The 22,829-nt window shown below is 45.3% G+C and overlaps 1 protein-coding gene across 2 annotated transcripts in view; it reads right to left on the reverse strand.

Annotated features, from left to right (window-relative positions):
* Positions 1–4,933: 4,933 nt before the first annotated feature.
* fbln2 (fibulin 2) overlaps positions 4,934–22,829 on the reverse strand; it is a 55,393-nt gene continuing 37,497 nt past the window's right edge. Inside the window, exons 7-18 of one of the 2 annotated variants that reach the window (XM_023837463.2) lie at positions 20,321–20,431; positions 18,693–18,794; positions 17,001–17,135; positions 14,128–14,262; positions 12,536–12,673; positions 11,989–12,132; positions 11,563–11,691; positions 9,060–9,185; positions 8,351–8,467; positions 7,501–7,629; positions 6,833–6,956; positions 4,934–5,967 (exon numbers count right to left, since the gene is read on the reverse strand). In XM_023837463.2, coding sequence (XP_023693231.2) covers positions 5,610–5,967; positions 6,833–6,956; positions 7,501–7,629; positions 8,351–8,467; positions 9,060–9,185; positions 11,563–11,691; positions 11,989–12,132; positions 12,536–12,673; positions 14,128–14,262; positions 17,001–17,135; positions 18,693–18,794; positions 20,321–20,431 — 1,748 coding nt within the window. In that variant the 3' untranslated portion in view covers positions 4,934–5,609. The remainder of the gene's footprint in view (positions 5,968–6,832; positions 6,957–7,500; positions 7,630–8,350; positions 8,468–9,059; positions 9,186–11,562; positions 11,692–11,988; positions 12,133–12,535; positions 12,674–14,127; positions 14,263–17,000; positions 17,136–18,692; positions 18,795–20,320; positions 20,432–22,829) is intronic. The other variant, XM_023837464.2, reaches the window with a different exon arrangement.

The raw sequence follows: 22,829 nt of genomic DNA on the forward strand, positions 1-22,829 counted from the left end.
CTCAGAGGGGGGGCCCATCTTCCAGGGGCTGGTAGGGAAATTCAATTGATCAGGATTCACATTGTTCCAGTCTTAACATTTGAGATACAATTTTAATTTCCAAAAAAGACAGACTGATGTTTGTGTGAAATATCACACCATGTTGATAGTCGTCGGAAAAAGTATTATAGTTCAGTCAAAAGTGGTTTTTGAATCTAAAGATTATTGCCTGACTGGGAAAAAAATGAGATGGTTGGACCTACTGTAAATGAGGGGGTGATACTGATAAAAAAGTGGAAATGGAAAAGTGGAAAAAAGCACCCTGGGTTGATTTGGTAATGTTAAAACACCCCACACACTGAAGATAAAAAAAATTTAAATCAATGCCACTAGCTCCCTCTACTGTCTGTACATGGTACTTCATTTCCTCTTGTGAGTTTGGCATCTGTTATCATACAAAAGAAAATTATGCACACTAGGTATCATCAGCACAGCATGCATTAGGTTGGGATCTTCAGATCCCAACCTCTATATGCCAGTGGATGTTTTCCAGATACGGCACCACAAGCTGTCTGTGTTTAAAAAGGGGACTGGTTCTTATAATTAAATCAGGCCAAGAATCTAAAGGTTGCCAGTTCAAATCCCAGGAGGAGTTCTGCTCTATTATCCATGGGCAAGGTGCTTGATCTGAATCTATTCAGAAGCAACTGAAAGGACTGCAGTAGAATCCCAAGAAACAGGATGTATAGGATATATGTAGTTATACTCTGATTCTCAAAAAAGTCTGTAAAGATTCCTAATAATGTCCACATCACCTTTAGACATTATTGGAAACATCCACCAATAGCTAATTATCCAGTGCAGCATCGCTGTGAACCTGAAGCCAATCTAGGAAGCAGTGGACAGAAGGCGCCCTGGTTGGGACACCAGTCACCACAGGAAATGTACATGCCTGCTTTTGGTCTGCGGGAAATTCCATGCAGGCGCAGGAAGAACATACAGACTGACCCCACAAACAGCAGGGGCTGGAATTCAAACCCCAGATCCTGGAGGTATGAAGTTACAATCTCAGCACCAAAGCCGCTGTGTTTACAAAACACTAACGCATAATATTTGCCACAATAAATGTTACTAAATAGTTTATTTTACTCTTGCATAGATTAACTTTCTTTTTACAATTTTTTTCTGTCTTTTAGTTGAAAGATGGATGTTTGAAGTCAGACTGAATCCAAACGTACATGAGCGGCCTCATGGAATGTAGGCATTACTTGTTTGGTGATGAAAGTCTTTTTCACTTGCTTTCACTGGAGTTTGTCCTGCACAGGTAATAATCCTCTTTCATCTTTAAGCCCTCATTTAGGATCAAAGGCTGGTGGCTAGGAATTCAAGGGACTGAATTACCAAGAGGCTGAATTGCCACAATCAAAAATGGTTTAATGGCTAGCCTATGCTGACTCTCACTGATGATGATGATGATGATGATGAAGTAATACTTCACCTTTATAACAAAGGTGGTATATTTTGTTCTCAAATTGCAACATCATTCAGTGCACAAGACCTCTACTAACAGCATGATGAAAACGTAATTAAACATAAAAAAATTCTTAACTTTTTATAATAAATACCACCACAAGACTATTTTAGTAATAAAAATTGCAGTGTAGTGTATCATTAATCAAAATACAAATATTTTAAATATCTTGAATTTAGAATATTTTCTCAGATCAGCAAGAAAACTGAATTACATAAATTTTTAAGTTTCTAGGAATTTTAGAAAATAAATAAAGCTTATAAAAAAGACAATGCACATTTCCCTAATAAAGTCACTTTATCCCCTCCTATCCTGAACTTCAAAACTCCCTGTGAGAGTCATGATAATCTTACTGTCTACATGCTGCACACATGTTCATTTCCTTTTTGGAGGGCTGTGCAGATTAGCCAATGGAAAAAGCGTCGGCTCTCCAGCGCAGGGCTGGTAAGCCTGGCTGGGGAAAAGAAATTGGGCCTGTAACGGTCGCAAAGGCACGTGGGAAGGCAGGCACCTCAGTGGGTGGAAATGATTAGAGGCTGGCAGTGTCAGCCCACTCATCAGTGTCTGTAGAGGAAAGGGTGGAGGTGCAACCCCCCCCCCCCCATCCCCATCCCGGTCCCCTGAGTCCCCCGAGTCCAAGGGACTAGGGAGTCACAAACACAACTGTCCACTCTTTTTCCAGACTTAATGCTTAACAGCATCAACTTGAGTACAGTGGTTACAAGCAATTTATTGTAACAAAATTACCACACTACCTTCATCCATGACTACTTATCCATTACAGGGTAATGTCTGTGTGTCTGTGTGTCTGTGTGAGCATTGATGAAGTTGACACTTTTAAATGCTAAAAAAATATTTGAATATCTCTAATGTTTTTTTGTAGGCAGTATGAGTTTTTAAATGCTAATGAAAAACATGAATCAAAAATGGAAAATTGGACAACTTTATATGCAGTTGAAAGTGTTTTCACATCGTATTTGCATGTCACTCTGAAGGATCTGTGGCATGTTAATATGCCTTAAAATTTGTAAATTTTACCAATATAAATTGCTGTGGTAACTGAACATTTGAAGCTGATGTGCTAAACGCGTCGATGTCACAGCTCAGACATGTCAGGTATCTTTGGAAGCCTCTACAGGAGATTTATTTCTTCCTCGGTGAAGGTCAGTTATACTGATCTGTTCACTTTATGTAATCTGTCTACACTTCTGTTGTTAGTGAATAATCTACATGTTTTCTCATTTGATGCTGGGTGTAAGAGATCAGATGACATGAATAGAAAGTTGATAAGTTAATAAATACGAAGAAGCTAATATTAAGAAAAAAATCTGAGGAAATCGTTATTATTAATAAACCTCTTGAGAATTGTAGATTTATCCATTGTCTTGCAATTGCTTAACCAGTATATAGTCTATCGCAGATGCAGGCAGGGATAGGGTGCGAGTGCATCAGAGAGAGAGAGAGAGAGAGAGATCAATTCTCCTTATTGTGTGTCTTTGGACCTTGGTGGTAAATGTCTTAGTACCCAGTGCTTCCATAACCATTTATTCACTACGTCACCATCAAAGAGAATTCCACACACGCAGCAGAACCCTAACCAAGCAAAAACCCCGCAATACGCTTTTTCACCAACAGATGGTGATGTTCACCTCCAGATTAAGAAATAAAAAAATAAAACGGCCCAAGGCAAAATGCTTCAGCTTGTACAGCATCGGAATGCTGAAAAAGTGATTACGAGCTTGGGCGTCCAATATGGAAAGTAATTGCCATAATTTGTGGTTTGCAGCATTCAAAGACTCACTACAAACTGAAAACTCCTAGAAAACAGAATAATCTGTGTTTCCTCACCCACTCTTTATATAACCAATTAATTTTGTGGACCTTTGTTATTTGTGTGGGACTGGAAATCATCTGTACGATAAATGGTTTTATAAGTGATGTTAAAAATGTTAGTCATAGGTAGGAGTTATTTTGATTTTCTGATTTTAATGCTATTCAGAGCCTGCTGGCTCACCCAGGAACCACTGGGTCCAGCCCAGTGATTCCCAGTCCGGTGCTCGGGGACCCACAGACAGTCAATGTGCAAAAATGTGGACTGACTGGCAGGGAGCTGGGAGGGAGCAAAAACGTGGACAGTTTGTGGATTCCTGAGGACCAGATTGGGAATCCCTGCTTTACACTATCATAGGGCTACGATGATTGGAAGTGAATGTAGGAGAAGCTCTTGGATGGATGCTGCAGGGAAGCTGTGTATTGAGCTGAAACCCCCATCTGGCAACCGCAGCTGGATCCTCTGATCCTGACAAGGAAACACCGATGACAGAAGCCAGGTGGAGCTCCAGGAGAGTCAGAGGCCAGGAGAGTCAGAGGCCAGCAAAGGAGACGAGCGGCTGCTGCCTGGGTCCTGGGGGAGGGATCACTGTTTCGTTCTGAGCACATCTCCACACCGCATGGAGCTCCAGGCCCATGTGCTGACTGGGGGGAACCCTGCTGTCTCTCAGCAAAAGCACAGTCTGAATGATAAATACTGAATAGCGTTTATATTCTATAAAAACATAACCACTTTAATTTTTAGCCTCGTTGCGGCCAGAAAGTTTCCCTGAAATCAAGTACATACTTTGTTCCTTATCTTCCAAATAATTCTACCATGAGTCTAGAAAACCAAACAGTGCGCATCATGCTACTAATCTGTAGTAATAATAATTGATCCTTTATTGATCCCCATTTGAAAGTGATCTTTACGCCTCCCCCAACTTGCTCTCAGTAGAGGAGAGCAAGCTGACTGCGAAGGGCAGCCACCCATAGCAGCGCCCAGGGAGCTGGGGGTTAAAGGCCTTGCTGAAGGGGCAAGGCTGGGCTTGAACCGATGAACTCAGGCACAGAGATTCAGCCCATGGAGTCACATACTGTGCGGTACAGTGCTGCCTTTCACCTGCATGATTACCTGCTGCATGTTTGCAAATGATTATGTATTTAATGATGCCTTTATTATTCCAGAATGACATGCAGTGTTTATTTAAATATGACTGACTGACTCGTTTAAACATCCTCATCTGTGTGATGGTATCAGTCTAGTTTTGTTTCTGTCCAGGAACAGACAAGATGAATCGTAGAATTTTAGGATAGTTTGATTTTGTCAAAATATCAATATGCTATATAGATCGTTTTTACATTATGTATTGTAGGCTCAAACAAATGGTTTCAAATGAATTGCACAGTTACATTATGTGAACACAACTAATGCGACATACCGAGGTCAATTTATCAGCTTTGATAAAACATAGGATTTTATCACAACATTACAAAGTCATACAGACCTAAATGTGAGGTTTTTGGCCAAACCTCCCCCAGACAGATATTTACAGTATCTCAATATGCAAGCACCCCCCCCCCCCCCCAAAAAAACAACAACCAGAAACCAGCTTGTTATACAGGAGGTGTTTAATGGAGAGAACTAATGCAGACTGGGTTGTTTCTATTTTGTTTACCCTGAGACGATTTTAAGACAGTAACACACCGACGGAAACTGTGGGCAGAAAAAAAAACACTAAAACCTCAACTACTTATAAAAGACAATTTTCAGTGCTGGCATCTGTGTCACATGGTCTCACCATGCGAATGTCAAGAATAACCTTTCCAAAGGAGCTCTCTTTTTAAAACAGGCTTAAAAATTATCATACATCCATCATCCATTTGATTGCTTATTGTGTTCTCAGGTAGAGGACAGAAAACACTGAGCAAAGAAAAAAATAGAACAAAATCTGCTGAGTAATACAGGATGAGAATCAAGCCAGTCAAGAGGGAAAATACGTGGCTACATAGCATCTGGTGTGAGGTGCAGACCAACAGGTGTTTCTGCAAGCAACACTCCTCCATGGATTTCTCTGCGTGTCATCAGTGCGAGCAAAACACCAAACCACAGATCTATCGCTACATAAAATTAACGGTAAAGTCTTTGGCAATATTTCATTTAGCGGACATTCAGACAGGAGTATGCAAGGGCATACACTAAACGGAGGCCTCTTCATTAACAGCTGTCATATAAACGATGCTTGAAGAGAAGTGGAGCACCATACTGTACGCGCCGACAGCCTGGCCGTTAGAGCGAGTGGGCCGTGATGAAGACGTAGATCCTGGCCAGGAAGGTGGTGAAACTGCCCTGGCGGAGGAGCTTCATCTCGACTTCGATGAGGAAATCGCGGGGCTGCCGCACCTGGCGCTGCAGGTACACGGCGCCAGTGTAGGCGTTCAGCTTGCGGGTGCTGAAGTAGTTCTCCTCGTAGCCGCGGGTGATGCGGATGATGATGCTGTCCCCGGAGTAGGCGGGCGACGGCCCGATGCGGAAGATCAGAGCCGGGATGATGATGTTGGTCTGGAAGTTCAGTTGGTAGTAGGTGATCCTCAGTGGCATGTTCTGACACTCCTGGAAATCCTGGCAGCTGATGCGCTCGCAGCGTCTGGGGGAGGGGCACAGGGTCGGCAGAATCAAACCACAGCAACCAGAACTCCCAGTTAGCACTCCAGTTAGCTGTTCATTACATGAACCCATTCCGATAAATTGCCCTCCAGGAATATTACTGAATATTCTGCAAAACTAATATTACCTTATAGGGTATGTTATATTTTTTTAATACACTCTATAATTAATTGAGCATAATTCTCACCTGATTTAAAGATGAATACATGGATGGATGGATGGATGGATGGATGCAAACATGTAATTAAGGAAGGATGAAAAACATAAGTGACTCACAAACTGCCTGGTTTGGGTTCGACACGTTGCAGTAGTTTCATTCTCGAGCGAAAGCTTTGCGAGCCGCTTTATTTATACCTACTGCTTACGATGTCGTTCCCAGAGAGCGGCACGCACGTCCCCTCAGTCATTCCGCCGATGTCCCCACGCCGACACAGAGGCCGGTCACAAGTGACCCCGTCCCGCTCTTAGCGGGAAATACGACGAACGTCATAATAATCCACGAGACGTGGCGTGTTAACGAGGCTGCCTCGGGGCCCTTGGTGCTGGAAGCTCACGGCTACGCTTTGTGTCTCATCGCACCGACATTCACCCACGGTTCCCTTATAGTGTGATGGGCTCTCTGTGTCCATCAGTGATCTTTCTCACTGTTTTTTGCAGCTTTGTATGTGGGAATTTAAATCGGAATTCACTGCTGTGACATCCCCATGAGACCGAAGTTTGTCTGAGAGCTTGGATCAGAGTATTTTGCTCGCATATCATATTAGCATTTAGTCGGGGGGAGGGGGAGATAAGGCCTGAGGGAGTGAGGAGCGAGAGACTCCCATGCTGCCAGGTACAGCACTTACATGTCTGACACCCTGCGGTAGTTGGCCGGGCAGCTGAAAGACAGGCAGCGGAAGCCGCCCTGGACGTTGTAGCAGGTCTCCGTGGAGCTGCAGTTGTGGGCTCCGTTGGTGCACTCGTCTATGTCTGCAGGACAGGAGAAACGGGTCAGTCTGGGGCTGACAGGAGGAAGGCGTGTCGGGAAAATCCCAATTAGCATGAGGGAACAGGGGCTTATGAGGGAACATCTGAAGATGGTGGCTTCAGGGAACCCTGATCAGCACCTTGGCGGGGACCTGTGCATGGCTTTGTGTGCTTCTGCGGCTTCATGGTCACGGCACAGGGAGACGCTGCCATCGTGCTGCCCGTCAACAGCTGCACGGACACCAGGAGCAGCTCCGACTGCCAGAGGCAGTGGTGCCACTCTTCATTCCGCCAGGAGTCAATACCAGTCTGACTCCAGCAGTAATTAATTATGCATCTCGTTTCACCTGCGCGTCGCCCGTTCCGGCCCGCCGCGTCCCATCCTCATCCCGATTCATTAGCAAATTCGTTAACGCTGAGCTTCGGGGATGGGTGGCCCGACAGCCGTGCCCGGGCGGCACTCACGTTAGTGCTTGGCAGCCAGACTTCACAGTGAGGGATTCCAGCCTGACCTGGCTTTTAGGAGCAAGGAGACGGGGGCTCTAACCTCGGCAAGTACGCCCATTGGGGGACATGGAGTATCCGCTCGGCGGGCAGGCACACTGATAGCTGCCAGGGACGTTGACGCATTTGAAGGCGCAGAGGTGGCCCACGCTCTGGGAGCACTCATCGATGTCTGTAAGCCAAGTAGGAGACGCTCAGAGACGCACCATCAGGCACCGTACCTATTGCAGTCACATGACCGCCTCCCTGACCCACTGGGTCACATGACACAGCCCACCTGGGGACATCAGGTTGGAGACTACAAGACTATGATCGGGGAACATCATCAGCACTGTGTTTGTGTGAATGTTTGTTGTGTAAGTTGGCCACATTTAGCTATTCTGTGAGAAGTTTTAAAATCAGAAACCTTGGATGATGTGTGGACACCCCTAAAAGACAAATGCCCATTTACCAACTCTGCTATTCTACAAGATTTCTTTCATGCTAGAAATTTTAATCTATTTTCAAGTTGGTGTAAGTACTCATTAAGAAAATATGAGAAAATGGAAATTCACAGCAGTTTTAGTTATACACATGTGTGTGTAGGTGTGAGTGAACTATAACAAAATCAATGACAGATACTACTTTGGGTTCTGTCACTGAGCCCAATGAAAATCAGTCACTTATGACATAAGTCATGGCATTATCGACTGAGTGTCTCCACTCTTGGAAATATTGTGTCATTGTATAGTCAATACAGAACGATTCAATATTACACCGTGTCCATTTCATTTTTATTGCTACAGTGTCTTCAAATCAAATATTTAAAGGAAAAGGCTTCATATTTACTAAGTCACTTTCATCAAGTAAAATGAATAAATTACTTTATAGTAGGGCGGCCCACTTCGTTTTACCTTCACAGGTGTGTCCATCTTCCTTGAGGAAGAAGCCTTGCCTGCAGTAACACTGATATGAACCGTAGATGTTGGCGCATTCCTGACTGCAGGGGTTGCTGTTGCATTCGTTCACATCTGGACAAGTTACACATGGCTGCAGTCAACAGGCATGCTCACGGCGGTGATGGTACCTCTCACACTGTGCCTTGGCTCAGACGGGCGGTAAACTACCTTAGTTTGATACGGGATGCTGCCAGCATTGCTAAACTAGCTGGTTTGATTTCATGGACTTAATTGCTCCATTAAAATGCCTCTAAATGGGTTAACAAACAGCACAGCCGCAAAATAAAAACAGTGCAAAGCAATTAAATAATTTTCAGCTGACGCCAAACCGTAAAACAATGTCCAGTTAGGGCCAAACCACGCTTTCGACAATTTCAATAATGGACAGCCATGTAGCTACTGTAGCTGGACATCGTGTTCTGCGGTTAATGTGGCTCTTTTAATAGCGGGGATGAGAGGCCCGGAGAGCCATGTGTCATTTAGTCACTGGGCTTTGTCGCTGCAGACTGATTATAGACCATCACTCATATTTTATGCAGTATGTCACCAATGGCTGCTGGCTCCAAGTCTAGGAAAAACCATAATATGGCTGTAAAATGTCATCGATGTCTGATACATGCAGTGTGTGTATTAGTTCTGGGTGGACTTTGGGGGGGGGGGGTACCTTCACAGTTCTTGCCATCTACAGACAGCGAGAAGCCGGCTGTGCAGGTGCACCGATAGGAGCCAGGGGTGTTCTCGCATGTCTGGGCACACAGCCGGCCCGGGTACCGCCAACACTCGTTGATGTCTGCCAGGGGGGGGAGGGGGGCCGGGATAGGTGGGATGAGGGCACATTGGTTAAAGAGCAAAAAAATGAAGTGAGATTTTAACCTGTGACTCAGTTGGCTTATGCAGCTTAAAACATCTTTATTACTCTCTACTATATAAACAGATGAATTATTCAGCTGAAAGTCACTTGGATATGTCGCTAAATCACATGTCGATGAGTCTCTGCTCTAAAGCTGTAAGTCACTTGGATATGTCGCTAAATCACATGTCGATGAGTCTCTGCTCTAAAGCTGTAAGTCATTTGGATATGTAGCTAAATCATATGGCGACGAGTCTCTGCCCTAAAGCTGTAAGTCATTTGGATATGTCGCTAAATCACATGTCGATGAGTCTCTGCTCTAAAGCTGTAAGTCATTTGGATATGTAGCTAAATCACATGGCGACGAGTCTCTGCCCTAAAGCTGTAAGTCATTTGGATATGTCGCTAAATCACATGTCGATGAGTCTCTGCTCTAAAGCTGTAAGTCATTTGGATATGTAGCTAAATCACATGGCGACGAGTCTCTGCTCTAAGGCTGTAAGTCATTTGGAAATGTAGCTAAATCACATGTCTATGAGTCTCTGCTCTAAGGCTGTTACTCATTTGGATATGTAGCTAAATCACATGTCGATGAGTCTCTGCTCTAAGGCTGTTAGTCATTTGGATATGTAGCTAAATCACATGTCTATGAGTCTCTGCTCTAAGGCTGTTAGTCATTTGGATATGTAGCTAAATCACATGGCAACGAGTCTCTGCCCTAAAGCTGTAAGTCATTTGGAAATGTAGCTAAATCACATGTCGAGGAGTCTCTGCTCTAAAGCTGTAAGTCATTTGGATATGTCGCTAAATCACATCTCGATGAGTCTCTGCTCTAAGGCTGTAAGTCATTTGGATATGTAGCTAAATCACATGTCGATGAGTCTCTGCTCTAAGGCTGTAAGTCATTTGGATATGTAGCTAAATCACATGGCGATGAGTCTCTGCTCTAAGGCTGTAAGTCATTTGGAAATGTAGCTAAATCACATGTCGAGGAGTCTCTGCTCTAAAGCTGTAAGTCATTTGGATATGTCGCTAAATCACATCTCGATGAGTCTCTGCTCTAAGGCTGTAAGTCATTTGGATATGTAGCTAAATCACATGTCGATGAGTCTCTGCTCTAAGGCTGTAAGTCATTTGGATATGTAGCTAAATCACATGGCGATGAGTCTCTGCTCTAAGGCTGTAAGTCATTTGGATATGTAGCTAAATCACATGGCGATGAGTCTCTGCTCTAAGGCTGTAAGTCATTTGGATATGTAGCTAAATCACATGTCTATGAGTCTCTGCTCTAAGGCTGTTAGTCATTTGGATATGTAGCTAAATCACATGTAAATGAATCTCTGCTCTAAAGCTGTAAGTCATTTGGATATGTAGCTAAATCACATGTCTATGAGTCTCTGCTCTAAGGCTGTTAGTCATTTGGATATGTAGCTAAATCACATGTCGATGAGTCTCTGCTCTAAAGCTGTAAGTCATTTGGATATGTCGCTAAATCACATGTCGATGAGTCTCTGCTCTAAAGCTGTAAGTCATTTGGATATGTAGCTAAATCACATGTCTATGAGTCTCTGCTCTAAGGCTGTAAGTCATTTAGAAATGTAGCTAAATCACATGGCAATGAGTCTCTGCTCTAAAGCTGTAAGTAATTTGGATATGTAGCTAAATCACATGTCGATGATTCTCTGCTCTGAAGCTGTAAGTCATTCGGATATGTAGCTAAATCACATTTCTATGAGTCTTTGCTCTAAAGCTTTAAGTCATTTGGATATATAGCTAACTCACATGTCAATGGGTCTCCAATGTAAAGCTCAAAAGTAAAGCTGTAAGTTACGGGAGCTTCTTTGAACGAAAGCCTCTTTTAAGAAACTAACAGATGTGCAGCAAAGGACGATGCAGACGACCAATTATCGCAAATGTGGGGGGAAGGCAGGCGCTTGGCTGATAGCCTGAACGCAGAGCTGCTGTGCTTCATTAAGTCACAGCGGGCTGCATCAGCATAGACTCCCCCCAGAGTCCATGGGGCAGCGGTAAGATAAGCACGCCGCTCACCGGCACAGACATCCTTCTTGCCTCCGTTTGTGGTCCCAGTCAGGTTTGACAGAGAAAAATATCATCCATTGGTCTGAGAGTCATCCTTTCCCATGATGCATTGAGACAGTATGTTGGACTGCATCAAAGCCCTTCAATCACTCAGTGTGAAGCCTCTATTTATTTCCCAGGAGTGTATCCCATCCAGATTGCCTTTGTTTTGTTAACCCTGTCATTGCCTTACAAACGTACACCCCCCCATTCCCCCGCCCCACGGTCCATCTCATACCCACGCAGGTCCCGCGGATCAGGTCAGGCTGGTAGCCCGTCTGGCAGTTGCAGCGGTAGTTCCCAGGCAGGTTCTGACAGATCTGGCCCTCTCCGCAGCGGTGGGCACCAGTCTGACACTCGTCGACATCTGGGTCGCACAGACGGAGTGGGGCGGTGTGGCCGGGGTAAAAGAGTTAGCGGGGTCATGCATCCACATGTTACATACATCACTATCATTACTGCTGCCCAATTTCCTGTCTTCCAATCAGATTATTCGCTAAACTACTTGCTCCTGCTGTGGCACGATGACTGAAACCCCAGAGCTATAACCTGTAGACTGCTGGTCCAAATCCCAAAATGACCTTGCTGTCGTTGCCAATTGATCTCCTCCTCATTGTGAATAAATAAAGCCCAATCTGGTTTCGATGAGATAGGGCCGCCGTACCAATGCACCGGGCTCCGTCGGCGCTGGTGTGGTAGCCCTGGCTGCACAGGATGACCTTGCGCTGGCAGGTGTACGAGCCCACGGTGTTGATGCAGTTGAAGCCGGAGCTGCAGGGCTCCTCCAGACTGCTGCACTCATCAACATCTAAGGAGGAGCAGGGAAGGTGATCGGGGGGGGGGGGGGATACGAGAAAGACTGTCTGATGTTCCATGTCCACCCCCACTATGTCATTCTACACCCTATGCACACCATGTCTTTTTCTCTAAAGCAGTGTTTCCCAATCTGGTCCTCAGGGACCTGCAAACAGTCCATGGTTTTGTTCCCTCCCAACTCGGAGGGAGCAAAAATGTGGACTGGCTGTGGGTTCCTGAGGACCGGATTGGGAAACACTGCTCTACAGAAATGTAATGGAAGCTGTGTTTCCCAATTAAGCTCTATGCACTGTAATCCCAGGGCGGACATTCCCCATTCAGCGGGATCTCATCAGGAACCTAATATAGCCACCCATCCCACAGCACCAGCCAATGAGAGAGGCCAAGCCACCTACCGACACAGTTGCCATGTTTGTCCTGGCTGAACCCAGTGAAGCACCTCTGCCTGGGTTGGCAGGAGAAGGAGCCTTGCATATTCTGGCACTCAAAGCCCACTCCACAGTTGTGCGTCCCCAAGGCACACTCATCAACATCTGCCCCCAGGCAAAAAAAAGAGGGGGGGGATGGATACAGGAGAAAGTCATATTGTCATTTTCAGCTGTATATGGTTTAAACAGGCTATAGAATGATGCAGTACAACAGAAGTGTGTGAACTGTGTTCCCCTCTGGCTTTGTTAGATGTTTGACACTTTCACCACTAGGTGTCACTTTTGGTTCAAAGACAGGCCCTGGGCCCATTCTCACCGATCAGACTGAATCATAAAATCCTTTCCGATGCTTTTACGTCTCTAAAACTGCGTCAGAACAGTCAATTTTGTTGTCATGGCTGCAGTAAGAGCAAAAACCTGCATGTACGTATCTCGGTGAATAACGGAAGGCATTACAAAAATTAGGGAACTGCGATTTGTGCAAGGATGTTAACAGGCACACGCAGACCATGTTCCCGTAAAGCGATTACTGGGACACTTTCGATCATTATTTGCGAGATCTTCATTCTGTGGATTCCAGCTCCCGTCAGCGCTGCGCATGAGCTTTTCCGTGTCAGGATGGCGATTTCTGCCTTCGTTCTGTGCTGATAATCCAATAGCCAATCATTAGCCAATCGTTCCAATTACTGTAATCACCAGGCCCCATCTATTGGCCTTTTCCATGACACCAGGTCCAGACGAAGACCCGTGGAGAGTCTATCGGTAACCTGTGTGCTCGCACGTTTACTCAGTTGCTGCCCGTCACTGCACATCCGGCAGCCGGTGTGCAAACGGCAGAATCTGGAGTAGCTACGCCTGACAAGGGAAAAAATGGCAGCTATTAGCAGCTGCTGTTATCGGCGCGTCCCCCGGTGCCGACAGGCCGCCGACAGCAGGGACCCGCTCTCCTGATCCTGCCACCGACTTACCGCACCTGGCTGAGCCCATGCAGATCAGATTTGAAATCAAATGAACCACCTCAGAAAAAAGCAATCGGGTGGGAGGTCATATCTGCATAGTCTGGGCCAAACACAATTTAATAATGCTCTATTATTACTCGTGGCAATAGCTTTATTAATTACGGGTCTATTTTTATAGCTGTTTCATTTCACTTCCACATAAGGGCAAGGCTGCTCCACTACGAGCGTTTCTGGAATGTTCTGAGGCTAGTTCGTCTTCCAGGGCACCGCGGCTCCGCTCACACGCTCTGGACGGACTGCAGAGATATGGGTGACTGTAATCTGCACTGTTTCCGTGGGCCCCACCCTCTTAGCTACTACGCTCATATGCTCAAATAAATGTGAATAAACTAGATTGTTCACACTCTGAGGCATCATGATCGCAAGTGAGCAGCGGCTCCTCGGGAGGAAGTCAGGGTGTGGGGCTGCTTGCTTCATCTCGTGCAGATGTATGAATTCACTACTGCTGAAGCCTCACTTAAGGTGCCTAAAATGTGGACATGTGACTTTGTGTTTTAAATGGCAGCTGTCACAAGAGGTGGGGGGGGGGGGGAGACATACCTTCGCAAACCCCATCTCTTGCCTGGTACCCTGCTGGGCATATTATCTGCCTTTGGCACATAAAGGACCCCATGGTGTTGACGCATTTCTCGTTGGCCTGGCAGCTGTGAGCGTTAGTGACGCACTCGTTCACATCTGTGGGGTGACGAGGAGAAAGGGAAAGAGAGAGAGACAGAGATGAAGTGTGTGACGTTTGAAGGAGGGGTTGGTCCCTTGGGTTTCCATGGGAGCAGTGGCGACAGTCCCCGAGAACCGCAGCCAGGCTCTCCGCTGCATCGCCTGGCGCTCCACTCACAGACACATGCAGGGAACTTTAGAGCAGTGTTCCCCAATCTGATTCTCAGGGACCTGCAGACAGTCCACGTTCCTGCTCCTCCCCAGCTCCCGGTAGGGATCAAGCATGTGCACTGTCTTGCAGGGAGCTGGGAGGGAGCGAAAATGTGGATCGTTTGTGGGTCCCCGAGGACCAGGTTGGGATACTGCTTTAGAGGAAGTCCATCTTACTGTGGGAGGCACCAGGAAGGATCACCCCCCCCCCCCAAAGACAGAGCACCAACCGCATCGCCGCGTGCAACTACAGCCATAAAGGATTTGTTGAAGGTTGTTGAGGGACGTCTGTGCTCTTAAACCAGGGCAATTAGTGCACAAGGCGGCATTTAACACCAGAGCCTTATCAGGATGGCACAAGCACAAATTTCAGCTCGAGAGGTAAGAGCAGCTCTAGTACAGATTCATAAAGCTCACTCCCCTCCCAGCAGGGTGAGTCACAGCACAGATGAGGCCATTGTTTCGGAAGTTAACCCCCGGAAATCCCATAGTCACGCGAAAGTGATTACTACCCGGCTCGAGAGCCTCTAAGGGGGGTCCAGCGTGTGGCAGAGTCCCAGTTATGAAGAACCCCCGCCCAAAGTGGGCAAATCCCAGAAGAAGGTCTGTGTTTGAACAAGCAAATGAATGCATGACAGGTCGTGCTGTAAACACAAAAGGGAAAGGATTTTGTTTGTTTGCTTGTAAAGGCTTTTCCTCAGCGAACACAAAGGGGGAGGGGGGCACAATGACTAAGATGCCAGATTTATGATACCAGAGTAACATTCTTTCTTTTCTGCTCCTGAAGAAAGACACCTTTCTTGGATTGCTTTAGTGGAAAGATCCAGGTGTATAAAGCATGAAATTACAAGGCATGCGTGTCTGAGTATGCCTTGTCGTTTCGTACAAAGACACCTGCAAAGCAAATGCTAATATTAATAAGTATAATAATATGTGTAATAGGTATTCCCCTATGCTTTCACGGGGGTCTCTTCATATTTAAATGCCTGGGAGAGGCAGTTGGATCATTTTAAAATGAGGTCTGTCAAGAAGAACCAGATGCCTTGGAAAAAAAAGAGATGTTAAAGATTGCAGACAGAAGCTGCAGCGTAGCACAGAGCAGTCCTGTACTGAGTCCACCTGGGTTACGTTCCACACGCAGTCTGGGACGGGGCGGATATTAAGGAAAGTCATGAGGTGCTGCACTTGGAAGGGGGCGCTCTCTGCCCTCAACCTAAAGCTGTAAGCAGTTTCTGAAGGTGGCGTTCAGAATTTACCGGAAGGCGATGCAGTCTACGACATTTCGGTTTTGGTTGAGTCACGCAAAGAAGAAGGGAGTCCTCACCAAATTCCAGCACCTTCCACGGATTCCCCAGGGTGGAGGGGTTAGCAGACCACTCAGCGTACAGCACCTTCCACTCAACGGGCAAAATGCAGACCTCGCCTTCGAATTACAGCCACATTTCTGCTTAATTAGGGCATGGGAGCGAACCTAACATCCCATTTTTCGTCGCCGATAGGAATGAGTCGGTCATTTGTGTCTTTCGCCTTGTCACAGAGTCACCATTCACAGCGCACAGGGAGGTGAAAATCCACTTAAGAAACAGCTTTTTAAAATTGCGCAGAATGATTCAACATTCTGTAACGTCACTAGTGCGTTCGGCGCTGTTAGGCACGGGTAAATTATGTATCTGTCCTGACCAGGTGTCAAACCAGGCAAGACGGAAGCAGACCATTGAGGTTTTTAGGCAGCTACATCTGACACATTACGCCCTGGGCTGAGTTTTAATTGACAGGTGAAAAGAGTGGAAAAAAGTACCTGTTGCTTATTCCCCGATTTACCATAGACACATGGGTGGGGGAGGAGGATCACCTCACAAGCCCATAATTTAACTGAATGTTTTAGTTTCCGAGAGGCGAATCCCTGGATACCGGAGCCCCAGATATCTAAATCAGTCTTGCAACTTTTACTTACAGACTCTGCAGGTATGATGATGATAGAAATATAAAAAATTCTGATGAAGATACAGCAGGATATCAATTTCAAACATCCGCATATATGTGGATCATTAATATAATTGTAGGGTAATCTACCAATCGGCATCCTTCCATCTTACCAATCCATCCATCTTCTATACCTGTTTATCCATTACGGTATTAGAGACTCTAGCCAATCACAGTCCATTGAGTAATTTAGACACAAGGATGCAATTCAAACTAACAAGGACACAAATTCAACTAACCACGTGTTTTTGGATTACTGTAGTGTCTACCACTCAACTGTATTCAAAATTAATTATCTTGGAGAGAAGAAATAATGTTTGTGAGGTCTATGAAAACATCAGAAAATTTATGCAAAGACCTTCACCTTTTGCATCCGAGTAAAGTGGCAATTGCAAGCATTAGCTTTGCTGGTTGTTGGAAAATGCGGTCCAGCCAGAGCTGCTGAGGCACCGTTTTTGGTGCATGCGGCAAACTGGCGGTCAGGCGGACCGAATGCATGCAAGGGTGCACTGGCATGCGGTAAACCCTTGGCGAGGCCATGGTGCCAGCTGTGGTCGTCTTACCCACGCACTCTCTATTCCCGTTGAGTATGAACCCCTCCTGGCACGATTCAGGCAGGCACTGGTAGGATCCCGCCGTGTTGACGCAAACATCTCCGCGCGGGCAAATGGCCATGTCTGTGCCGCACTCATCCACATCTACACAAAATGGAGGTGAGGCACGGTGAGAGGCGTGTAGGCCAGCACAGGGCCCCTCCTGGTCCAGCGGTGGCCTTTCAAGCTGAGGCTACACCTCCGGCGTCTCCTTCAGGCCGAAAGCATTAATACAGAGCGAAACACACCGTGCTCGACCTCATATTCACGACAGGAAAGGGAATCTGGCTCAAAGCAATTCTTCCTCTGCATTCCTACACGGAAGAGAAGTATGAAAGTTACAGTACAGAGAAAAGGGCATCTGGATTTCATATGTAGAGAGAGCACTGAACTATATTTGATTAAATTCTCAGTTTTTAGCAGGTGAGGCTACACTGGAGTGCTGGTTCAAACTGCCAGGTCAGTAACACTTGCTTTCCTTGGTGCAGGACAGATTAAATCAACCTTGCCCACCCACACTTTAACATATGGGAGTACTTACTGGGACAGAGCCACCATTCGACACACATGGACCAAAAGGGAATAATGTACAGACCGCGTCAAATTCAGGATTTCTTCCCCACATGGACACGCCCACACCATACACCAGCAAACATATATCAGCCAGGAGCTATGATGTCTATAAAGCAGAATTCAGACCTGTTTCCACATTTCATCGCACTCACAGTCCTGAGCTACCGCAATGCTAAGGTAATTTGTGCCCCGTGGTTGTTATGTTAACACCCGAGCTGTGCCGATGGCTTGTAGAACAAAAATATTCATCTTGGTCGCACGCCAACAGTGAAATGATCAATCAATCGAATGAAATGCACAATTTAAAGGGATCCTATTCATCTGTATTTGGTTATTTTACATCATGTGCTTAGTTTTTGCAGTTTTTAAATTTATTTACTCTGTTGATACATAACTGCAGCGCCAATGTTTGACTGTGTCATTCTTGTAAGTTTTTGTATCAGGGAAGGGAAGTTTGCAGTGATGCCTGTGTGCAGCTGATATAGTAAATGTAAGCACACTGTCTACTGTTACATAACATCTCTCCATGACATACAAACCACCTGCAGTCATCCTTATAAGACCTGACATCCGGAAACACTAGAATGCTTGGATGACCCGCCCCGTGCCACACGTTGAGATACATTTAATCAGCTTGGCGACTGTGCAGACCATAGACACCCAGCCTTCCTTAATCAAGTGTGGGCTCGAATTAAAAGACAGCTTTCCTCGCAAAATAATAACAGCCAGAGGACAGCACTAGGAGGGTCGATCATGCTATAAGAAGAAAATAAGAGAAATCAGTTCCATTTAACAGATCGAGGGGGTTTACATTGATACAGCTGGAGTTTGTTACTGTAGAGTTAGCCCATAGCGGCTAATTGGCTATGGTTCACTACCGCTCTGGGCTCTGGACTTAACTGGGTTGTAACCAATCGGATGTGTGATATAGAGGGTACATTTTTAACTTATCCCTGCATTTCCAATTTCCAATTTAAAAAGACAGAGAATAGCTTGGTTTATTAAGGAGATGCATGACATTAAATTTTAGGGATAGCAAGTGCCGTCTCATGGGCCGAAGGCATTGTCTTTGTGGAGGTGCCTGCTCACCTTCACACGAGCGCCCGTCGGTCATCAACGAGAAGCCGGGAAAGCAGGAGCAGTGAGCCTGCCCTCCCTCCACGGAGCACAGGTGTGCACAAGGCCCATTTTCTGCAAAGGGAGAAGGTAAAGGGCAGCGGAGAGCCGTTAACATCCAGCCCTGTCATCCTCCCCTGGATTCTTCATCCATCTTCCTCCTGGGTCTTGTGACCCATTGACTTTTTCTACTGATTTACGATATGTGGTTCCCCCCCCCCCCCATGTTTTCCTCAATAGCTTTGCCTTTTCTCTGTTATAGGGCTTTGGTGCCTTGATTTCTGACCTAAGGATTCCCAAGCTCTCAGCCTCCGAAGCAGTACCTCCCCCACACAGGAAAGACTGGCTCCGGTCTCCATACACATATCATCCCCCACTACCTCAAAATGGCCTCAATTATGGTGATTAAAATGCTTGCTTGACAAAATAATAGTGCGATTATTGGCTTCTACATGAGCAAATTCTTTGCTCAAACCAGGGAACATGGCTGCGGTTGATTAAACTCGGACCGTTCTGGCAGGTGTGGGAGTGGCCAACAGGCTCTGATTTCAAGGCCAAGCAGTATAAAGCTTTTCTACTTCAATGATCACGGCCAAATGTGTCTCTCCCAGTTAGGAGACTCACTTAGCCAAACGGCTCGCAGTGGAAACGGTGGGTTCAGCCGGGTGATGGCATCGAATAGCCGACATGACAGCCGCAGACAAAAGGAAAAGGGCTTTGCGAGGTGGGTCTGGACCTGACGCTAGCACTAGTGTAGCCTTGGTCACCCCCCCTCCCCCCCCCGGCCCTGGCCTTGGCACAGACCGTCTGCCATCAGACGCTCCAGACGAGCTTAAAAGAAATCTGATGCATCAGCCAGATGTATCCGGGTCGCTCTGCTCTGGCCACACATGCTAGACACGCCGGTTATTCTTTAATAAATCATTAACATCACACTGTCCTGATATTGTGTCCTTATTTTTTTTCTAATTTGAACCGTTAAAGATAATACGGTATAAAAGAAGTTTAAGTGGCTTTTTTCGGCAGTATTCTGTAGCTGTATCATTTTGGCATCACATGCTGAGTAAAACGGACTTTATGGCGCATGTAAGTGTGTAAGTGGACAACATTTTCATATCATGCAACATTAAAAATAATCAATGTTATTTCACCCTGAGGAAAAGGTCTCCCAGAGTGGATTTTTCCGTCATTCATCGTAGCGCTACACACGCCACATGTTTTAAGCAAATCCACTTGCACACCTGGATTTCCGCTCCACTTCTTAAAAGACAACTGTACATCACATGATTTTTACATCAGATCCTGGAACGGGCGAGGGAATCGCTGACACAGTCGTATCAGTTTGAACGAAAAAACGATAATAAGAAAGTAAAAGCTGGGACCAGTATGAAGGGGTGAGGAAAGATCTCCCACAGGCAGTCTCGTTATAAAGACTCAGCAAGTGACTGTGTCTGTGATTGAACCACAGCGAAACCATGCTGGTTCATTCTGGTACAAGCCACAGGTGAGAGGTTGGTCCCTTCAGACTATGAACTACAGCATTGTGCTCCGTATTCCCAGGGGACACAGATGGATACCACAAGGCAGAAAGGGCCACTTACCTGCACAGGCGTTGAGGAGGGCTGTGGTCCGGGTGGGGGGCACGTCTGTTTCGGGAGGCTGCCTTGCTCTCCCCTCTTCCTGTCCCACTCTGTTATCCTCCATTGGGTTGTCTTATGGGGCACACAAAGAACCATTGCTGGTTACTGCTCAGATTACATACCTATACAATCCCAGTTAGCTCCCTTATTACTGCAGAACAGGAGAGCAAGAAAACCAAAGCCAACACTGAAAATGGACCACACAGAAAGATGGCTTTTTCCAATAACTGACAGAGTTATCGTGGTTGGATGCAATTAATCAAGGGGATTCATGCACCTAAAACAGATATTTGGAAACCTAAATACTGTAAAGAATAAATTCCCAGCCCATTTTCTATAAATGTTATGGTATAAATTATCTGTACATTTCAGCATATTTCCCTTTCAGGCTTGAAATCGGACAGCAAATGCAACCACAGAAATCTCTGCTGGCTTCATGTCGGGAGTGAGAATGGTGATGCTTCGGGTAGCGTGAGCGACGCCACATAACCACGCAGCAAATTTATGATCATCTTCAAACGTTTCCCATGAGCTCCTAGCAGGTATTCCAGAGAACCTCATTCTTCAGCTCAACCTGTGTCGCCTTGGCCCGCTTACGTTCTTCCTCCTGTGGGAAGCCTGAAATGCCAAGGCTGGACTGTGAGGCAAGATGGAGCAGCCCGTGTAGGGAGTGAGTCCAAACGCCCTGGTGTTTGTTCTGGAATTCTGATTGAAATCCCAGCCATATTGTTGGAGAAGCGGTGCCTAGACTTCTGTGGCTTAGCACTGACCCTAGCAAACTCAGTTCATTCTGAAAAAGCCTGAGGCAACTGCATCTGTCTCCTCCACCGCTCGCATTGTCTGGGTGACACTACTCCAAATCATGAGCGTGACTGAGGGAAATCTGTTTGTTTTAGATATATCTTTACATCTCAGCATAAATAAACCATGTAAGCAGTACGGCTTTTCTGTGGCCGTAAAAATAACACTATTGTCTGATCCAACACAATAGAGAACAAATTTGCTCTTGGCAGTGAACTGTCGAACGTAATCAAGAAAGAGAAGACACTAATGCTTACTTGGGTGTAATGTTCAGTTAGAACAAATGAAAACACATGTTTTGACACATAATCTTTGTCTGGGCATGATGTAATTCATCAAAAGCCTAGATACATGATTTAAGTGCTAATAATTACGCAATATTTAATGGACACATAGAGGGAACTAGGGACCGACTTATTATATGCTGCAAAGATTCTAATTGAAAGTAAAACGTCCCAAAATTTCAAAAGAACCAAAAATCAATGAAGGCTTCTCACAACAGCACAGCTGTCTATCGCCTGCACTCATACTCTTCGCAGGACATCAGTCAAAATCATCATGGGATATAAAACGCAAGTACCAGATGTGTGTGCTTTTCCAATTTTGACTGAACATGTCACCGCAGCAAAAGCATTTAGCAGCAGAAGGGTGCTATGCTTTATTTTGTTTTTTATTTAGTTTGTTTGTGTGCATGAATTAGTAGGATTTTCCAGGAAACTCCTCACATATGGAACCAAATACAGCACTATTCACACTTTCCCAGATTTACAGTCACCCAACACAGAAATAATGTCAAGTACTACTGTGCTATACAATTACATATAATGCAAAGCATTCAACATTAAACTAATCTCTTGGCTTGCAAGCTGCTGCTTTCTGCATACATATTTATTAACTGTTCAGTTTTATATCTTGCTCATTTATATCCTGACAGAGACAAGATGCTTGGCTTTACAAATGGAAAAATACAAATATATTTTAAAGCCCTGGTTAGCTTTTCTGAGTGACAAAGAAGTATATATTGGCAGAGGAGTGAATTAATTGAGGCAATGCAACAAAAATAAAGAAAACAATCTAGCCTGATACAACAAAGTTTGCTTGCAATGTCACAACCTGCACATTTTTTAAAAAGCCTTCCTTTAAGTATGGCATCCAAAAAAAAAAAACAGCTGTTAAGAACGTAGCCATGATTTTAGAATAATTATTGCAATGATCAATTGTAGGTCAGACGCTGAAAATGAACATTCAGATGTAGTTACCACATGCTCTGTGAGGATAAGGATTATCAGCCCCAGTCATAACAGCTGAAAAGGATGTGTGATCCAAGTAAAAATCATTTCCGTTTACAGACACATCATAGTTCAGTCGCATTCCTTGAATCCTTGAATCACTGCACAAGTGAACACACCCAAACAAATGTAAAACGACTTCAGAGCGGCACACTAATAAAAAAGAACTTTGATGTCTGCCTTGCCAGGTATTGTAAGATTCTGGCCCGAATCTTTAAAACAAGCTTTCCTCCAAGTATGTGTAAATCATTCAGCACCCATCACAAGTCTGTGTTTATTCTACAGGAGTTGTCTGCCGACTTCCGTGAGTTCTAGAATTCATGTCTTTGCACATGAGGGTTTTATGTGAAACCAATGAAAACAAAGGTTCCTTTTTTGAA

This window comes from Paramormyrops kingsleyae, chromosome 8, assembly GCF_048594095.1.
Source record: "Paramormyrops kingsleyae isolate MSU_618 chromosome 8, PKINGS_0.4, whole genome shotgun sequence".
In the NCBI taxonomy this organism is placed as follows: domain Eukaryota; kingdom Metazoa; phylum Chordata; class Actinopteri; order Osteoglossiformes; family Mormyridae; genus Paramormyrops; species Paramormyrops kingsleyae.